Here is a 17,680-nt window from a genome sequence, read left to right as displayed (position 1 = left end):
TACTTTCCTCGCCGATGGAGGAATGCGCTGAAATTGACTTTGGGTTTTGTGAAAAGGTGCTGATTATTGGTTCCGGGGGGGGCGGGGGCGGGGGTTGGGCTGTGTCCGGTCCGCTGACCCGGAACGTTGTGAGGGTGGCACCGACTTCCGGTCAGGGTGGAGGCGAGACGATGCGAGCGGCCTGAGGGCGCATCTGGGCTCCCGGGGGGCCAGGCCGGGCCAGCCCAGGGAGAGAGAGCCTGGCAGGTAAAACCCCGGAGAGTAAAAGCTGCTTTCAACACCCCCCCCCCCACCTCTCCCCTCAATCTTCCGCTCACTAAGATTTTAAACGAGGCAAAGGTTCACCCACCGCCCTTATAGAGACGTGGCGTCCATAAGAAACTAGCCATTCGGCCCATCGAATCTGCTCCACCATTCAATAAGATCATGGCTGAGCTGGTGGTGGCCTTAACTCCACTTTCCTGCTTGCCCCCACCATCCCCCATCCCCCATAGTTCTTGACTCCCTTGTCGATCAAAACTCTGTCCACCTCAGCCTTGGATAAGTTCAATGATTCAGCCTCCACTGTGGATAGGCTCGCCAACTATGATTGAATGTATTCCTGGAGCTTTCATCACATGACTTGCCGCCATGCACCAGCCATTAGTCGGCCAACACATCCGTCTATTTGACGCGCTGCCTTCCTACGCTAATTGGAAAGCAAAAAGGCTCATTACCCAATTGGATGATGCTTGATTGTCAGCCAAACAGCTTTTTTCCCCCCCACTCGCTTTCCCACATTTTTGTATCTGATGAGGAGAAATGTCAAAGAAAATGACAAAAAAAAAACTTTTTAATGTCTGTATGATTTTTCTTCAGGGTTGCACCCAGCAATGTCCTGGAGATTGATTTTCAATTCCTGGAGACTCCAGGCCAATCCTGGAGGATTGGCAGTCTTATCCATGGATGAGAATTTCACAGACTAACCCCGCTCTGAGAGAAGAAATTTCTCCTCATTGCCATCTTAAGTGGGAGGCCTGTTATTTTGAAACTGTGCCGCCTAGTTCTAGATTACCCCACGAAGGTAAAAATCCTCAGCATCTACCCTGTCAAGTCTCAGAATCTTTTATGTCTCATACATGTTCGTGTATGATCCTGGACCTCAGGTACTGGAATGCCTGAGAGTGTAATGGAGGCAGATTCAATCGAAGATTTCAAAAGAGAATAGCAAAACTTTTGCAGAACTATGGAGAAAAGGTGGGGGAGTGGGACTAGTTGAGTTGCTCTCGCCTGGACTGACAGGCCAAATAGCATCTTTCTGTGCTGTATCCATTCTATGATTCTCGCACCATCCCCATAACCCTCGATTCTCCTCTTTCAAAAATCTGTCGGTGAACTAGCAGATCCCCCACCCTGGGTCAGTATAATATTCTTGGTCTCATTGTGCCAACACTGAATATTTACACAGTCTGCTGAGCTAAGAAAATGTTAATTTTATGGAGCAGTATCTTACAGTGGCATCACTTTGCCACGAGGCTCTGCAAAAGAGCAAGATTAAGACACTGCAACACTTCCTGTGATGATGTTTAATGTCTCATTAGCATATCTTACAGTTAGAATTAACCGCTTATACCAGCAAGTCACTAACTTCCATTTCTTTTTTATAGGGACAACCGCTTGGTGGTTTCATAGTCTACCCAAACGTGTCCTCAGCTCCTTTGGAGGAGATTGAGGATTTGAGTCCTGAGTGTGATCTCTCAGACTCTGCTGGGCAGAAGGAGAAATCACAGATGACTCTGCTTCAGCAATCAGGCCATCGCCTGGATCTCTCGATGAACGCAACCTCTCTGGTTTGTTTGTTTGGGTAGATGACTATTTCAACTGTAGGAGGTTGCTTCTGTGTGGCAACATCTGCATATCTGTTCTGTCTCACCATACCATTATCTTTTTGAATGAGCTAGGACCGTGATGTGTGTGTTCAATAACTTGTCCATAGTATGCTTGGTCTCATCCAAACTGGCTCTCCTGGTTGGAGGTCTAGCAGGTTGTGTGCTTTGTGACATTTCTCATAGTTCTACATCTGGAATGATACTCATATCTTTCTCCCTCACCTTGTCCAAGTCATCACTTGTACACATGGCTTGAGAATGTGTAGGAGAGCAGGGAGTTGAGCTCTCAGTCATCTTCCCATTAGGAGTTCACACGGTGCTAAACCATTTTGGAGTGGAGTTGAACGATAGCTCAGAAGTGTAAGTTGGATGTCCCATCATTCTTCCTCAGCAGCGCCTTCACTGTATGCACTCCTCTTTCAGCTTCACTGCTGGCTTGAGGGATTCTTGGTGAGCTGGTGGTATGGACAAATCCATACGATGTCATGAACTCTTTGAAGTATTCATTAACGATCTGCAGTCCATTGTCTGAGATTACAAAGTCTGGGATTCCATGTGTTGCAAATATCTCCTTCAGCGATGTAATCACTGCTTCAGAACTGTGACTCTGCAGTTACTTGACTTCTATCCATCTGTATAGCAGTCGACTATGGTCAAGAACATCTTAACCTCTGTGTTTAAAGAGGATCATCCCAAGATGTTCCTATGATCTTGATGGAAAGGAAGATTACATCAACAGTTCTCTTGTCTCCTGACAATGAATAGCACAAGTAATATAGTTTGATATAATATCTTCCAACAACTTTGAGAGACCTGGCCACTAAACAATATCTTACTCTGACTTGACATTTTGTGATGCCCAAATGTTCTTGGTGCACTTGTTGTAATATATTGAGTTCAGAACTCTCTGAATCACCAGCCTCATCATAGATGAGTAAATCATCAACTACACTGAGGTATTCTCTCTCTCTTTATAGTACTGTGTGAGAATGGAATTGTTTGGCATGTATGCTGGCTATCCGTTGACACACTACTCTCTGACTTGAGCACATTTTTCATCAGATATCTGTGCATCTCATTTCATTCAGTCACTGAGTTGCTGCTGGTAGAGTTTTGGTTGTTGTCGATGTAAAGGTTCCTACCTCTTCAACAAGAACTACATCACCTTGTTCAGGCCTTGCCACTGAGATACAGGACAAAGCATTTGCTGTGGTCTGCTGTTTTCCTGGACTGTACTCTGCCTTTGCATCAAACCTCACCATCCTCAGTTTGAATTGTTGTACTCCTGGAGGCATTTTTGCTAACTCCTTAGAATTTAAGAGTGTCACTAAAGGATCTGTATCTATCTTGAAGTGGAGACCAAGAACATAATCTGCAAACTTTTCACAAACCTATGTAGCAGCTAATGCTTCCTCCTTAATTACTGTCCCTATTAGTGAATAGGGTGCTTAGTAAACTGGTCTACACTTTCCATTTGTTTGTATCTGAAAGGGTACAGCTCCCAATCCTATGGAAGTTGCATCTCCAGCAATGATAGTGGGTAGTCCTTGGTCATAGTGAGCTAAAATATCGTGATAACAGCATCTCCTTGATTTTCTGAAAAGACCTCAGTTGTTCCTCCTCCCAACATCATGTATTGTACTGTCACAACAGCTGACATGGTAGCTCATTGACGACAGCTAGGTTGGGCAAGAACTTTCCGACTTGGTTTACCGTACCCATGAATCTCTGGAGCTCCACCACATTGTGAAGAGCTGGAAACTCCTTGATTGCTCTTGTCTTCTGTAGATCAACTCTGACACTGGATGCATCCACAATATGCCCAAGGAACTTGACAATCGGCTGCAAGAATTCACATTTGTCATTGAGTGCGAGTTCTGCTTCCTGTAGGTGTTGCAGCACAGCTCGCACCCGAGTGTCATGTTCTGTCTGAGTGGATCCATGGATCAATACGTCATCTATGTGATATACGACTCCAGCCAGTTCTTCTAGGATACTTGACATTGTCCTCTGGAAGATTTCTGATGCTGATATAATGCCAAAGGATAATCTGTTGAACCAAAGCCTCCCAAAAGGTGTAAGGAAGGTTGTGAGCATTTTAAATTCTTCATCAAGGGGTAGTTGCCAAAAACCACTATATTCATCTAACTTCGTGAAGGTTGAACTCTTTCCCAGTTTGCTAAGTTCTCATCCATAGATGACATAGGATGAACTTTGCATTTGACTTCTTTGTTCAGCTATGTAAGATCTGTGCAAATTCTGAAAGATCCATTTGGTTTTGGCGCTAGGATCATCCCCTAACTTCTTGGTTCTGTCACAGGTGAACTAACCCCTTGCTTCAATATGGAGTCAATTTCCTCATTTGGCAAGAGTGGATGGAGAACTTTTCTGGATATAAACAGACACACTGGATTCATTTTAGGATGTAGAGTGATGTGGTATGCAGTCTTCAACTTTCTTAGTCCTGTAAACAGCTGTGGAAATTCAGCTCTGATGTTTTAGGCTGACCTTGTCGGTTTCCCAGTTCCGCTACTCTGCCAATCAGATGTAAGTCAGTACGGGCTTTCCTGCTAAAGAGTGAACAACTTTGGTTCAGGATCACATATAAGGTTTCAGTGAATGTGTGTCTCGCTATATTGAAGGGTTGCATTCAGTTGTCCTATGACCTTGAGTTCTATACCTCCTGACTCTAGTTTTATGCACGATGGCCGAAGAGAACTTTGCTCCAATCATGGTTCAGCATCAGAAAGGACTGAAACTGCTGCACCTGTGTTTAAGTTAGTGTGTCTTGTTCCCCTCTACTAGGATATCAGTACTCCAGAACCTTCCACTCGGTTCCTGGTTCTCCAAGGAAAGGCATCTCAATAATGTTGATATTTTCTGCTTCATGGATCTTGCCACCTTTCAAAGGCTTTTTTGCTTATTCTGTGCAAGCTTCTTGCTGCGACGCACAGTCGGGAAGTGAACCTTCTTTCTGCCAAAATGGCATTTGAATGACAGGATAGCAGTCATTCAAACGCAAAGCAAAGGGATTAGTGAAAGAAATAAGAGATAAAAACTGAATCAGCAAAAAAAAAACACAAAACAAAATGAGGGAACAGGTTATGATCTAAAACGGTTGAACTTCATGTTGAATCCGGAAGTTGTAAAGTGCCCAGTCAAAAGGCGCTGTTCCTCGAACTTGCGTTGAGCTTCATTGAGCATTGGAGCAGTCCAAGGCCAAAAAGGTCAGAGTGGGAGCATGGTGGAGAATTGAAATGACGAACAGCAGGAAGCTCAGGGTCATGATTAAAGACTGAATAGAGATGTTCAGCAAAGCAGTCACCCAGCCTTAATGGCCTTTATTTTGTACTTCGGGATTGGCTGTACTTGTTGAACAGCCACAGTTTTTGCATTGTTGCTAAGAAATGCTCAGTAAAAATCTGAAATGATCTGTTCAGCTTTCTACATAAGGAAATATTAACACAGCAGCAAAAAAAAACCCAGTAATATCTTAAAAGTGTCCTCATAATACTAGTTATATGCTCTGGGTGGGTGAGGATTATTTTTTACTGAACATTTTAAATCATTCCTTGGTCTGACTGGAAGGGAGGAAAGAATTTGTGTTTTAATTTGCACAAATGCTTAAAACGTTCTTCTAATCTTCACAAGCCTAAAGAATACTAGCACTCATAGCTGTCTTCAGCTGGGTCCAACAAAGAACAGCGGATAGGCTTACGTGTTTGTGAGTTGCATTAACTATTAATACAAATATTAAGGCTCTGTAAATTCTATGCTGCTGTTTATATGAAAATATGTCAGATAAACAATTCATATATTTTCAGTAGTACAGGGGCATGAGTGTTTTTTGCGAATGATTCATCCTGTTTTTCTCAATTTTCTCCTAATCTGAAGATCTTGACTATTTCCGAGGCTATGGCTTCATGAGTTGCAAGCGATGCTCAGATAGCCATTTTGTTAGATGTGTGATCCTAGTCAGTGATGGCTAGCAAAATGTTTCACCATGAAACATCACTGCCAAGTCCCATCTTATTTTCAACCTGCAAAACAATTCCAACAGTGCTTGGAACAGGATTGAGAATCCTGGTAAGTTTTCCTCCCCCGATTTAATTTTGGGCCAAAAAAAGGAAGCATTCAAAAATCAAGAAAGTTGAGGATTGCGGAAAGAAAACTGTAGTACCTCTAGTGCCACTCAGGCTGGGACAAGTTAACGTAACATAAACCAACTCTTTAATATGGGATTTTCTGGCCTATGTGGCTTAGTTACTGTGTCTTAATCAGATAAGACACTGGGGAAGCCACTTCAGTTGAAAGGTTAATTTAAGAGCTGCAACTCCAGATCGATGGTTTTCTTTTCTTTATTTAGAAGAACAACCACGATGGCTCGAATTCCCATGGGCAAAGTTCTGCTGCGAAATGTCATCCGCCACACAGATGCACACAACAAGGTAAATTTGATCCACTTAAGTTTGTAAATTCAAATTTGCAGTTAAGCAAGTTTCTGGGTAACAATTCTCACAGTAAAGTCATCTCCCAGCTGAAGAAATCGCATTGTGCTGACTACAGCTGTGTAATATGGTTCACCATTCATCATTTATATTCAGTTATCACAAGGTACCGTGAAGGAGATAAGTAAATGGGCTTGATACTTGGAATCAGTTTTGAAATGGATGTTCACGTTGACATTGTGTAATATGTCAGATGCTTTAACTGGATTCTCTTAAGGAGCTTTTACCCCCCCATTTGATTACGTGCCGACAACAAAGCTTGCATTTATATAGCACTTGAATTTGGCAAGGTGACCCAAGACACTTCGCAGAAGCATTATTTAGCAAAATTTGAAATTGAACAATATAAGGTGATATCAGGGCAGATGACCATATGCTTGGTCAAAGAAGTAGATTTTAAGAAGTATACTAAAGGATGACAGGTGAAGAGGTTTAGGGAGGGAATTTTTGAGGTTAGTGATTAGCCAGCTGAAGAGACGACCATCAATGTTGGAGAGTTTAAAATTGGGGGTGTGCAAGAGGTCTGAATTAGAGGAGCAGAGATATCTCTGAGGGTTGTAGGGCTGGAGGAGGTTACAGAGATAGGGAAGGGTGGAACCCAATAGGGATTTGAAAAGGATAAGAATTTTAAAATCAAGGCATTGCTCAACTGGAAGTCAGTGTAAGTTAGCTTGCACAGGGGCGATGGTGAACGGGACCTGGTTGCAAATTAAGATGTACCCAGGACAAAGCAACCCGCTTGATTGATAGCCCATCCACAAACATTCACTCCCTCCATCACCGACGCACAGTGGCAGCATTGTGTACCATCTACAAGATGCACTGCAGGAACTCACTGAGGCTCCTTAGACAGCACCTTCCAAACCCACGACCACTATCACCTAGAATGACAAGGGCAGCAGATACATGGGAACACCACCACCTGGAAGTTTCCCTCCAAGCCACTCACCATCCTGACTTGGAACTATATCACCTTTCCTTCACTGTCGCTGGGTCAGAATCCTGAAACTCCCTCTCTAACAGCACTGTGGGTGTACCTACATATGGACTGCAATGGTTCAAGAAGGAAGCTCACCACCACCTGCTTGAGGGAAATTAGGGATTGGCAATAAATATTGGCCTAGCCAACGAAGCCCACATGCCATGAATGAATGAATGAAAGAAAGATATGCACAGCAGACTTTTGGATGAGCTCAAGTTTATGGAAGGTGGAAGATGTGAGGCTGGCCAAGGCTGTCTTAAAATAATCAAGTAGAAGTGAATATTGTCATAACATAGAAATTAAGGTTGAGTTTAGAATGCATTTCACATAATGGGACAGTGAATGAGCATTAACACAGTTAATTATTTTCATTGGAGTTAGTGAATGCATTGCCGACAGTGCAGTTGGGAAATAAGAAAAGCTTAAACAATCTATTAACAACGTTTTGAAATTTTGAAGTGCATGGAGTACTATAATATAAACAGGACATACTGGAAATACTGTTCTGATGAAAGGTCATCAACCTGAAACATGAACTTTGTTTCTGTCTCCACAGCTTGACCTGCTTAGTATTTCCAGCATCATGGCTTCTATTTCAAGTTTCTAGCATCTGCTGTATTTTGCTTTTGTAAGAGGCAAGTTCAGTTGTGTCTTGGAGCTGATTACCATCAGTGAGGGAAGTTACACCCAAAGGTTTGTCTCCATTATTGGATGTGATGGTGATTTTTGTTCTCATTGAGCAGCCAACGTGTTACAACCACAGCTCAATTCCTACCTTCCCATATCCTCTCCCACCCGCATCCGAAAGCTACATGTCTCATTTTGTCCCACCTTAGAAGCCTAAAAACTTTAGTAACTCTGCACACGGTTCAAACTTGAGAGTTTCTGTCCTGGAGCCTAGCATTCGGAGGTTTGAGCTACTGACCTAGTCAGCTACCTCACTCATCTCAGTGAACTGGGCAGTACTCCAGCTTTTTAATCTTTCCTTCTGATTTTTTTTTTTACAGATTCAAGAAGAGTCAGAGATGTGGAAAATTAGGGAAAAAGAGAAGCAAACAAATGAGATGAGATTTTTCCAGCGGAGGAGAAAATCTGTGAATTTGCCGGGGTAAGCATCTAATCCTGCTTTTCTGAGAAACTTGCATCTGGGATAGGATTATGTTATTATAGCAGAGTTTGGAGCTGCTCACTTGTGACAATGGGTGAAGTCCTGAAAATTTACCTTACCTTGTATGTTTTTATGTGATTTTTAATTGCACCATGCACTGATTTAAATTTAATAATGGTGTTTATTTTTGCATTCATTCCCATTACCAAATTGGGTCTAGAAGTTCAGTATTATATCCAGAATCAAAATTTGAGGTGAAGGGGATAGAGGTGAAAGTCTTTTGCTGAGACCTGGGAACTTTGGTCATAGGCAAGATTCTGTACGAACACAGCCTAATTGAATAAAAGCATCACTTGGTGCAGAGTTAAGAAAAGTGACCCCAATCTCTGCTGCATTGGCTGACTCTCTCCTGGGGCTAAGCTGGGCTGCCCTCAATCATTCCTAATACACTGGGCAAGAAAGGAATCCCTTGTCCACCATCTAGTGACCCTATTGAAAAATGCCAGTGAGGACACATCAACTGTGATGCTGTACACAGTTGCTAATCTTGCCAGCACAGTAAGAGGTCACAACTACTTGACTATTTGCCTATTAAAGGATAATACTAGCAAAGATATGGCAACAGGTTGCCTACCTACTTTCCTCCTTCCGTAAGGTACCATCCCCTAAGGCAGCATTGGCGACCCTGGACTTCCATTGGATTGGTCCATGATTATGCTTGACAAAGTACTGCAGTGTTTTGCCATTGTCTTCTGCAGTATGGCTGACCAGGAAACTCTCCCGCTCTTACTGCCTGCCATTAGGTATATTGGAGGGATTTACAGGTTGATCATCAACCTGTTTGGCCACACTATGAACGTGCCTTCTGTGGCCATCCAGTCCTGAAGGGGGGACTTGAACATGGAACTTCTGGTCTAGAGGTATGGACGCTACCACTGCGCCACAAGATTTCCTCATCTGCTCCTTTAAATCAGAAAATTGTGTGTGGCAATGGGAAGCAAAAACTAAAGGGAAGGGCAGAGTGAATTATATTATTACTAAAAGCGATCCTGATCTGTACCAGCAATAGAATGCGATGTGATGGGTACGATGAAGAGGAGGAAGAGAGGAAGGCAAGTGCTGCTGCTCGTAAGTCTCTGCCCACTCCACAGGATGAACGTGAAACAAGATACTGGACAAAGAAACTGTACGAGTTTGAAGCAAGTGATCCAAACAGGTATGCTCCTTGAAATCTTTTGTTAACTGACAGGAAGTGCTGTGCTCTTTAAGTGAAGTTACAGAGCAGTAATTCATTGTTTCAGTGTCATGTCACAGCAAATGAGGTAAGATGTACATCCCTTTTTAGGGAAAAAAAACTTTGGGAAAAATTTGAACCGATGGTTCAGATTCACTTTTGTTGAATTGGACAATTGGAATTAGTTGACTTTGAATTAAGAGGATTAGACTGTAGGATTTTAATAGAAGAATGATGTTGTGGGGCTTTTTAAAAGTAAGGTTTGGAATTTTTTTTATATTTGGGTAAGCCCAGTTATTGGTCAGAATTTAAGGAGCATCTGTTACCTCAAAAATCTTTTCTCAAACCATTACTGAAAATCTATCGGGGTCTTAGGATTCTGCCAGTCCCACAGGTAATGCACCGTAGTTGGATATATCGTCCAAAGATGTCTTGGTGGGGAAAGCGTTTAATCTCTGCTCAGAATTTTCTTACAAGATCAAGATCTTTGTGTGACAAATCGTGCTCAAGCACCTGAGTATCACATTGTTCCTTGGAAAACTTTTCATTTGTTTGGTTTCCTTTTTGCTTTAATGGAAAATATTAAGATTACTCTTGTTTTTTTCCTTCATGTTAAATCATGCTGTAATTATACAGTCCCATATGGTTTTGTTTATTCAGATGGGGTCACAGTGGCTACAAAGAACTTTATCCAGAGGAATTTGAATCCGAGAGGTAAGTTTAAATGTAGCTCAATATGATTGGAAGTATGTTGGATTTACTGTAATTCTAATAACATGAAAAGAAAAATAAGTTAGGGGGAAAAGGAAGACTTACATTTATATAGTGGCTTTCCTGACCTAAAGACATCTTAAACCACTTCACTGCCAATGAAGTACTTTTTAAGTGTAGTCACTGTTGTAATGAAGGAAGTGTGCAGCCAATTTGCGCACAGCAAGCTGCCACAAGCAATGTGTGGTAATTGCCAGATAATCAATTTTTGTGAAGTTGGCTGAGGGATAAATAATGGCCTGGACACTGGAGATAACCCTTTGGTCGTCTTCAAAATAATGCCATGGAATCTTTTATATTCACCTGAAGGGGCAGACAGGGCCTCAGCTTCAGTGTCTCATTTGGAAGATGGCACCTTTGGGTTGAATCTAAGGGGTTTTAGCCTGGGCAGTGGGTGAAATTTCACCTTGAATTCCTGCTTCTGATTTCTATTTAGAAGCATATCCTGGAGGTGGACACACTGAGGGATGACAGGGTCGAATCCAGTCGTGAAAGCCTCCACTGTAGCAAGGCTGATTGTGCTCACTTTCCAACCTTGCATTTGAGCAACAGCCATCTTAGTAGGGTACCAGTTGCAACTGCTTTTGGGAAGGAAAGAAAATGAGATGCTAAGTCCCTTTAATTGCAGTTGCGTCTAAGTATATAAAGTGTCAAATGTAAATGTCTAAGATTGTGGAGCTCTTCCACTATTTCTGGATGGTATCATTGAACACGTGGGCCAATCAGTTTCCAAACCTAAAACGAAATGCTGGTTTTATTATATTCCTCCCCAGCAAGCTTCACCTACAGACTCCACAGGCAATCCCAAAAGAAACAAAAAGCTTGCCCACCAGCTGTGTATTAATTTTAACCACTTGACCCCACCACAGGCTGTTGCCCCCTCACTTGCTCTCTGCCTATCTTCCAATTCCTGATTGCTCCTTTCGTCCCCTGTGCAAAGTTTGCCTCCATTCTGGTCTCTCCCATAGTGCCACGCCTGCCCTCGGGCTCATTCTGCTTGCTTTCAAGTCAGCTTTAGTTGCAGCATCTGTCAGTGGCTCACTTAGTATCATGAACAGCTGATTTCCTCAGCACTGACTCTGCCGTTGTTTAAAAGAAAGAAAACAACAATTGCAGTACAGTCCACTCTTTGCAAATCTGCTGTGACCACACTATGGGAGCCTCAGCCTCTCAAAACCTTCATCCTTTGATATTGGCAGTGAAGTGGGAATTTGCTAGCATCAATTTTTTTTAAATCTCAGTAACAACTGTGTCCTACTTCCAGCATGCAAGCCTAAGAAATATCTGGTTACAGATGAAATAGAGCTTTCTTTAAATCAAAATATATTTTTTTAAATTTCCAGTGACCAAAAAGATAGCAGCGATGGGCACACTGCCAATGGGACAAAAGCCATACGCCTGAAGTCTTCAAAATCAAACTCACGCAAACGTAAACGATCAGGTAAATCAAATAAGAAGAAACGCAAAAAGAAATCCAGTAAAAAGATGAGGAGGAAGAAATGTCTGCGGACTAGCGATTCTTCAAGTGACAGTGAAAGCTCGGAGGAGGAGGACTCAGATCACAGGAAAAGGAGAAAAGCGAAGAAGAAGCATCGCAAAAAAGCAGCGAAGAAGCAGAAGAAACTATCCTCCTCCTCCTGCGAAAGTGAAAGGAATTCGTCACACAGCAGTGATTCCGACACAACTAGCAAAGACGAAAGCGATCCTGGGAATCACCTGGAGAAAAGGAGGAAGAAGAGAAAGAAAAAGCATCGCAGAAATGTCCTCAAAGAAGTTGACGATAAAGAAATAAAAAATAGCAGAAAGAAGAGGAAAAACTGGAAAATAGCACACAATGATACTTCGGATGACAGTGGGGAAGATGACTTGAATTAGATTTCTACTTTGAAAATCTTGTCTTCAAGTTCCTAAGGAACTTACTTGAATCGTGTAAACCGAGCCAGACCAAGTACATAATTTGGATTTTACTGACTTGGTCTAAAAATTGTTTAGTGCTAGGTATGCATTTACATTTTTGGCTTCAGAAGATTGTTGTACAGTACAGGCTTTACTCCAGAAAGCTCCTTCACTTGGCTCTCAAAGTGATGTCTATTTTAGCTGAATATTACACACTATGTAATGCTGTGCTTCTCCAGTAATTAATAAACTGCGGGATTAAGAGTTTAGGAGCTAGGCCTGTCCAAAGCAGAACCACATCACGGCTTGTTTGAAATCTGATTGTTTCCCCATGGTTTTGCAAATGGCTTCCTTGTACCACATCAAAATTCTGGAAGTATTCTGTCATTGACTTTGGAATTATCTGTAAAATATTTAAAATACAAATCCTGTGTCTGATTTACTTTGCAGATCTCTTCAGTCATTCCAAACAGGCAAAATCATAAAGATGCTTAAAATTTAAAACTGCGCTTTGTGTTTCAGTTACCGTTATTTTGCTAGGGACTTGAGTTGTCCACTGCAAAAAAAATGGAGGACGTGAAAACCAAAGCGACCTTTCATTCTGGTTCGTGTAATCTCTCTGATTTGAGCTATATAAATTATTTCCTGCAGAATTGGTCTTGGCTTGGGAAGAGGTCATGTGAAGTAAAATTATAATTAGTAGAAGAGGACAAGGTAACCTTACTGCTAGTGCAGTGTAACTGCTGCTGAAACCTGAATGGGTCAGCTTCCACAATAGTGAAAGTCTGCAATCAAAGGTTTTGATACTGTGCTGCTGAATGGCAGGATTGAGTGGAAGGGTTTGCTTTTGATTGAAACCAGTGCTTACAGCTCTTTGTGCAATCTAATGCCTTTGATCCAATCAGTAACTATATACTAGAGAGTACTATAGCAGCTGTGTACTTCCCCAAATGCTCCTAGCCCCAATCCCCTGAAACTCTAATCATTTGATTGATTTTGATTGTACTTTTTCTGACTGAATTATTTCTGTTTTTGTTACATAAGGTTGATTCTTCGCAAAATCGAAGGATTCCACATAGGTAATAAAGTAAAACAGGTCAAGGGAAAGCAGAGATGATGGGCGATTATTTTTTTCAAAAAATTGCTGGCTTAATAAAGCACCTTGATCAGTTTATGTTAGTTCTACACAAAATAGTAGAATTTTTACTAGGGGAGGATGTTTTCCCGTTTAATTTTCTTCCTGTCTTGTGGACACAGTTCACTGGGTACACTGCCCACATAGCCATTCCTTATGTGTCAACCTATACAGTAAGTATTGGCAGGTAAAATAAGCCTATCCATGACTGTAGCTGAGCCCAGCCTGATGTTTGCTTGATGCGCATACGCATGCACTTTCTAAAATGCAATTTGGAGCAAGAATCCATCAGGCTCAGGGATGCTGAAACTATTTGTGGCGCTTCCAACTGCTGCACTGGCTACAATCAGCAAACTCAACTCAGAACTTAAAAGATTTTTCCTGGGCTTTATAACTTCAACTATTCGAAGACTTAACAGCCCGAACTTTTTCCTCCCTGGATTTTTTTTCCCCTAGCGTTTTCCTCTTCTTTTTCTGAAAGGCAGGTTCTTGTGGGATATGGTGCCAGAAGCACTGACAACTCTCAGGATACGTCACCCAAATGGCCATTTTTTGTGTGAAGCTGGACAGAAGGCGTCAACAGGCTGGTTGGTTTTATAGTTACTGAGCGGGGTGATTATAGGTTGTAAGAAATGACCTGCACATTAGCTGTGTATTGAATAAATTAAAGCCAATGCGCCGCTAAATTTATGGTGTTAGTCCATGAACTTTACGGATTTATCATTTGATTTCTTGGGAAATAAGTATATGTCCAGGTTTGGTTGAATAAAGTCTGGTCTCACTGATATGGCTTTTGATGGGAAGCATTTACTTCAAATGACTAACGGATTGGACATTTACTGATTATGGAGTTTTTTTTAGTTCATGATATTTAATGGGAACCCGTTCTTTTAAATTAAAAGCAATGACATCCTTTTGGCAGGGAGTAGCTAATTTCTGCACCATGTTTGTACAAATCTCAGGCTCTATGGGAACAGTATTACAATTTTTTTTTCACAGAGCGCAGTAATGTTCTTTACATTATATCCTCCACTAGCTGGAGCTTTTAATCAGTAAATATTTTCTGCTTCGAAACATCAAGGAACATGCCTGAAATTTATGTTCTGGTAAACCTTCAACATAAGGGAATTAAGCCTTTGTAGAAAAAAATGTTCACCGCTTTATGTACAATTGGTGTGTTTAAGCCCCTGTTCTATAAATAGAACTACTGTGGGTACTGCTTGGCAATGTACAAGGTTAAGTGGAATATTCCTGCCAATATCTATTGGTGTTGTCTTTTCCCATGTTACTAAGTGACAATTTTTTAAAATCCATTTTGTATTTAACATTTAGAATATTAAAGCATGAATTTTGCTTAATAAATATTTTAACACTTAGATTTTTGTTGACTGCTAACATCCATGAATTGCAAACTTTTAAAGTAGTGTTTATGGTGCAAATATGAAATTATGGGCTATATCCCATGAGGAATAGAGAATAAATTCTGTGCTTTTTTTAACATTGCTTTCCAAACTTTTTCACTGCGTTGCAAACTGGAAGTGCTCTGCCGTTTGAATCACACTCCTCACTTGAGTTCTGTGTGAACGCATTTGACAGAATATTGCCACACAAGTTACAGATCCAATCTGTAATGCTCAGAATGGCTGATTTAGCGATGCAATTGCTTATTTTTCTTCCACTGCAGTTTTTCTTGGGTTATATCTGCTCTTCTTAAGGTGGTAACTCTTGCTGGCACAGATTTCTGTTGTTAGCAGTGGTTTTCCCATTCATTCTTAAGGAATGGCAAATGTAGGAGGCAATCACAGCCAGCAGAAAATGCTGGAGTTCATTGCAGGTTATTCAGTATCTGGAAGACTGAATCCAGCTGAATCAATTCTATTTCAGATGCTGACTAGCTTCTGTGCTTATTATTTAGCTTTCTATTTTAATTCAAACTTGCAGCATTTACGTTATTTTCTTTTTATCATAGTTTCTGTTCTCACCTTGTGCCCAAATCTACAAGACAAAGAATTTTTAAAAATTCATTCACGGGATGTGGGCTTTGCTGGCTGGGCCAGCATTTATTGCCTAAGGTAGTGGTGAGCTGCCTTCTTGAACCGCTGCAGTCCATATGGTGTAGCTACACCCACAGTACTGTTAGGGAGGGAGTTTCAGGATTTTGACCCAGTGACAGTGAAGGAACGGCGATATATTTCTAAGTCAGGATGGTGAGTTACTTGGAGGGGAACTTCTAGATGGTAGTGGTTGTGGGTTTGGAAGGTGCTGTCTAAGGAACCTTGGTGAATTCCTGCAGTACATCTTGTAGATGGTACACACTGCTGCTACTGTGTGTCGATGGTGGATGGACTGAATGTTTTTAGATGGGGGTGCCAATCAAGCAGGCTGCTTTGTCCTGGATGGTGTCAAGCTTCTTGAATATTGTTGGATTCATCCAGGCAAGTGGGGAATATTCCATCACACTCCTGACTTGTGCCTTGTAGATGGTAGACAGGTTTTGGGGAGTCAGGAGGTGAGTTACTTGTCGCAGGATTCCTAGCCTCTGACCTGCTCTTCTAGGCACAGTATTTATATGGCTAATCCAATTCAATTTCTGGCCAATGGTAACCCCCAGGTTGTTTATAGTGGGGGATTCAGTGATAGTAATGCCATTGAAAGTCAACGGGCGATGGTTAGATTCTCTCTTCCGTAAACCAATTGTCGCATCCCAACCATTGTCCCTTAAAAGTTCAGCATACCAGATGATCTGGGAATTACCCCTTCACACTGTCTATGCTTATGACTACAGAAGCCCACAGAAGACATAAATAGCACCAGTTCCTTGATCGGCCTTGCTGGGAATTGTCGCAGGTGTTTCCATTGCTGAGACTAGGTAAAATATACATCAAATAAAGCAAGGTATGGCTAAAAATTCCTGACTGGCAGGATGTGTTCAAATGAGATTATGTTGCATCCTGACTTGGAACTATACCACCGTACCTTCATTGTTGCTGGATCAAAATCCTAATAGCACTTTGGGTCTACCTACACCAGATGGCCTGCACTGATTCAAGAAGGTGGATGACCACCACCACCTGCTCAGCAGCAATTAGGGATGGGCAACAAATGCTAGCCAAGCCAGCGATGCCCAGATCCTGTGAAAGAGTCTAAAATGTTCTTCTAGTTTTATTTCGTACTTTCAAAATTAAGGGCACCTAAAGATTTATCTAGAATTTATGACACACTTTTGTTTCATTCTCTCATAAAATCATAAAATTTCTTCCCTCTAAATCTTAACGACCTAACAATTCTTTTTATGAGGTGTTTCAGTTCAACGAATGACGTTTATATATAACAACGCAAAGCTGTAGATGGACCTAAATTTGGACCTGTGACTTGTAACAAATTGTGGCATGATCTAAACAAAAGCATTGGATAACTTTTACTGGGTTTTTAATTTTTGGAGCTTCATATGGAACTGCACAGAATAAAACTAACATAAAGGTCACGTCAGCTTGGGAAATCAAAGTATTTACAAATGTAAATAAAAGTAACAAAGTAGCGTTTGTATTTTTAATCAGAACAATGCCACGTCACAATTGTTTTTCAAACTGCTTTCTCATGGTTGTCAGCCTATTTATTCACCTAGCTTTGTGAATTTTTACAATTTAATTCATGAGATATGGGCATCAGTGGCAAGGTCAGTATTTATTGCCCATCCCTGGTTGGCCTTGAAAGGTGATGGTGAGCTTTATGAACTGCTGTAGTCTGTGATGAAGGCACTTTCACATTGCTGTTAGGAAGAAAATTCCAAGATTTTGACCCAGCGACGATGAAGAAATGGCGATTATGTCCAAATCAGGATGGCGTGTGACATGGAGGGGAACTTGGAGTTGGTGGTATTCCCTTTCACATCCTGCTCTTGTTCTTCTAGGTGGTGGAGCTTGTGGTTTGGGAAGTGTGGCCAAAGAAACTTTGGCATATTGTTATACTGCACCTTGAAGTTATTACACAATACAGCCATGATACTGTAATGAATTTACAGCTTTAATCTGCTGTAGGAGATGTGGGTGATCCAGTTCAGTCCTGGTCAATGGTTACTCTTAGGACATTGGTGATTCAGTAATGGTTAAAGAAATAATATGCATTTATGTAGCACTTTTCACAACCTTGGGACATCTCAAAGTGCTTTACAGCCAATG

The 17,680-nt window shown here is 41.5% G+C and overlaps 1 protein-coding gene across 3 annotated transcripts; it reads left to right on the top strand.

Annotated features, from left to right (window-relative positions):
* Positions 1-130: 130 nt before the first annotated feature.
* nkapd1 (NKAP domain containing 1) lies at positions 131-14,878 on the top strand. 3 transcript variants are annotated; one of them, XM_078532226.1, is made up of 7 exons: positions 131-246; positions 1,647-1,829; positions 6,235-6,316; positions 8,366-8,466; positions 9,530-9,682; positions 10,361-10,414; positions 11,815-14,878. In XM_078532226.1, exons 3-7 carry the CDS (start codon positions 6,248-6,250, stop codon positions 12,344-12,346), a joined length of 909 nt encoding a protein of 302 aa, XP_078388352.1. In that variant the 5' UTR covers positions 131-246; positions 1,647-1,829; positions 6,235-6,247; the 3' UTR covers positions 12,347-14,878. The 3 variants fall into 3 exon arrangements, with proteins under 3 accessions (XP_078388352.1, XP_078388338.1, XP_078388346.1); XM_078532212.1 differs by lacking the exon at positions 1,647-1,829 and having other exon boundaries at positions 139-246; XM_078532220.1 differs by lacking the exons at positions 131-246; positions 1,647-1,829 and adding an exon at positions 4,264-4,306.
* Positions 14,879-17,680: the final 2,802 nt, after the last annotated feature.

This window comes from Cetorhinus maximus, chromosome 2 (genome assembly GCF_964194155.1).
Source record: "Cetorhinus maximus chromosome 2, sCetMax3.hap1.1, whole genome shotgun sequence".
NCBI lineage: Eukaryota > Metazoa > Chordata > Chondrichthyes > Lamniformes > Cetorhinidae > Cetorhinus > Cetorhinus maximus.
The sequence above is the reverse complement of the archived record's forward strand: the minus strand, read 5'-3'. Positions and strand labels throughout refer to the sequence as shown.

Coding starts and splice junctions, on each gene's coding strand:
- nkapd1 (XM_078532226.1), top strand. CDS start 6,248: ATGGCTCGAATTCCCATGGGCAAAGTTCTGCTGCGAAATGTCATCCGC. Junction 6,317..8,365: donor ACACAGATGCACACAACAAG/GTAAATTTGATC, acceptor TTTTTTTTACAG/ATTCAAGAAGAGTCAGAGAT. Junction 8,467..9,529: donor AAATCTGTGAATTTGCCGGG/GTAAGCATCTAA, acceptor GATCTGTACCAG/CAATAGAATGCGATGTGATG.